Here is a 740-nt window from a genome sequence, read left to right as displayed (position 1 = left end):
TGGTTTCCACGTGATTAAGGCAGCAGGTCACCCGCGGGTTGTCAAAGGGAACCCGCGCGAGCACTGCCTCTAGGCCCCCTTCTCCTCCTCCCGGTCTCGGATGAACGGCAGCAGTTCATTAGTGAGGGTGTGGCGCTGGTCCCGCCAGTGAAAATGGGTGGGGGGCTGGCTGGGTCCCTGCTCGTACTCAAAATTGGGGCTTAGCTCATAGGCCAGGGCGGATTTCACCAGCCCCACGCCGCCCGCCTTTTCTGGGCCAGGGTGGTAGACACGCCCGTTCTCCGGGAGCATCAGCAGCTTCTCGGGCCGGAAGGGCACGGTCAGTCTGTCTGCGCCGCCGCAGTAGGACAGGAGCTCCTCGCCGGAGGCGCCCTGCAGGAGGTGGGTGAAGACGACGGGCCGGTCGTCACAGCGGATGTAGTTGTGCTCACGGCCGCAGGGGGAGAGGTAGGGGAAGGTGTCCTCGTAGCGCCCGCTCTGGTTAACCTTGAGTTGCTTGAAGAAGAACGCCAGGAACTGCTTATCTGGAGGAGGGGGAGAAAGCAAAGTCTGACGCCTGCATTTCTCGCAACGCTCACCTGGTTGGGGCAGGACTGAGGTCGGCGTACCCTGAGGTGAGGCAGCTGCCGGGCCCCAAGGCTTCGGGTAGGGCCCATGGCCACGTTCCTGCCCTGCCGCCCACCCACGCGCTCCTTCCTCCCTACCTGCACTCCCAGCTGAATATAGAGAGAAAAAGAAGA

At 63.1% G+C, this 740-nt stretch overlaps 1 protein-coding gene across 1 annotated transcript; it reads right to left on the bottom strand.

The window, feature by feature from the left end:
- Positions 1–61: 61 nt before the first annotated feature.
- LOC107125388 (UPF0598 protein C8orf82-like) lies at positions 62–524 on the bottom strand (the record flags this gene model as incomplete). The annotated part of the gene is made up of 1 exon (XM_015428818.1): positions 62–524. A coding segment is annotated over one exon (455 nt), but the record flags the coding sequence as incomplete, so codon positions are not given.
- Between the last annotated feature and the right edge of the window lie 216 nt (positions 525–740).

This window comes from Gekko japonicus, unplaced genomic scaffold, assembly GCF_001447785.1.
Source record: "Gekko japonicus isolate JY-2015 unplaced genomic scaffold, Gekko_japonicus_V1.1 scaffold59773, whole genome shotgun sequence".
Classification (NCBI taxonomy): domain Eukaryota; kingdom Metazoa; phylum Chordata; class Lepidosauria; order Squamata; family Gekkonidae; genus Gekko; species Gekko japonicus.
The sequence above is the reverse complement of the archived record's forward strand: the minus strand, read 5'-3'. Positions and strand labels throughout refer to the sequence as shown.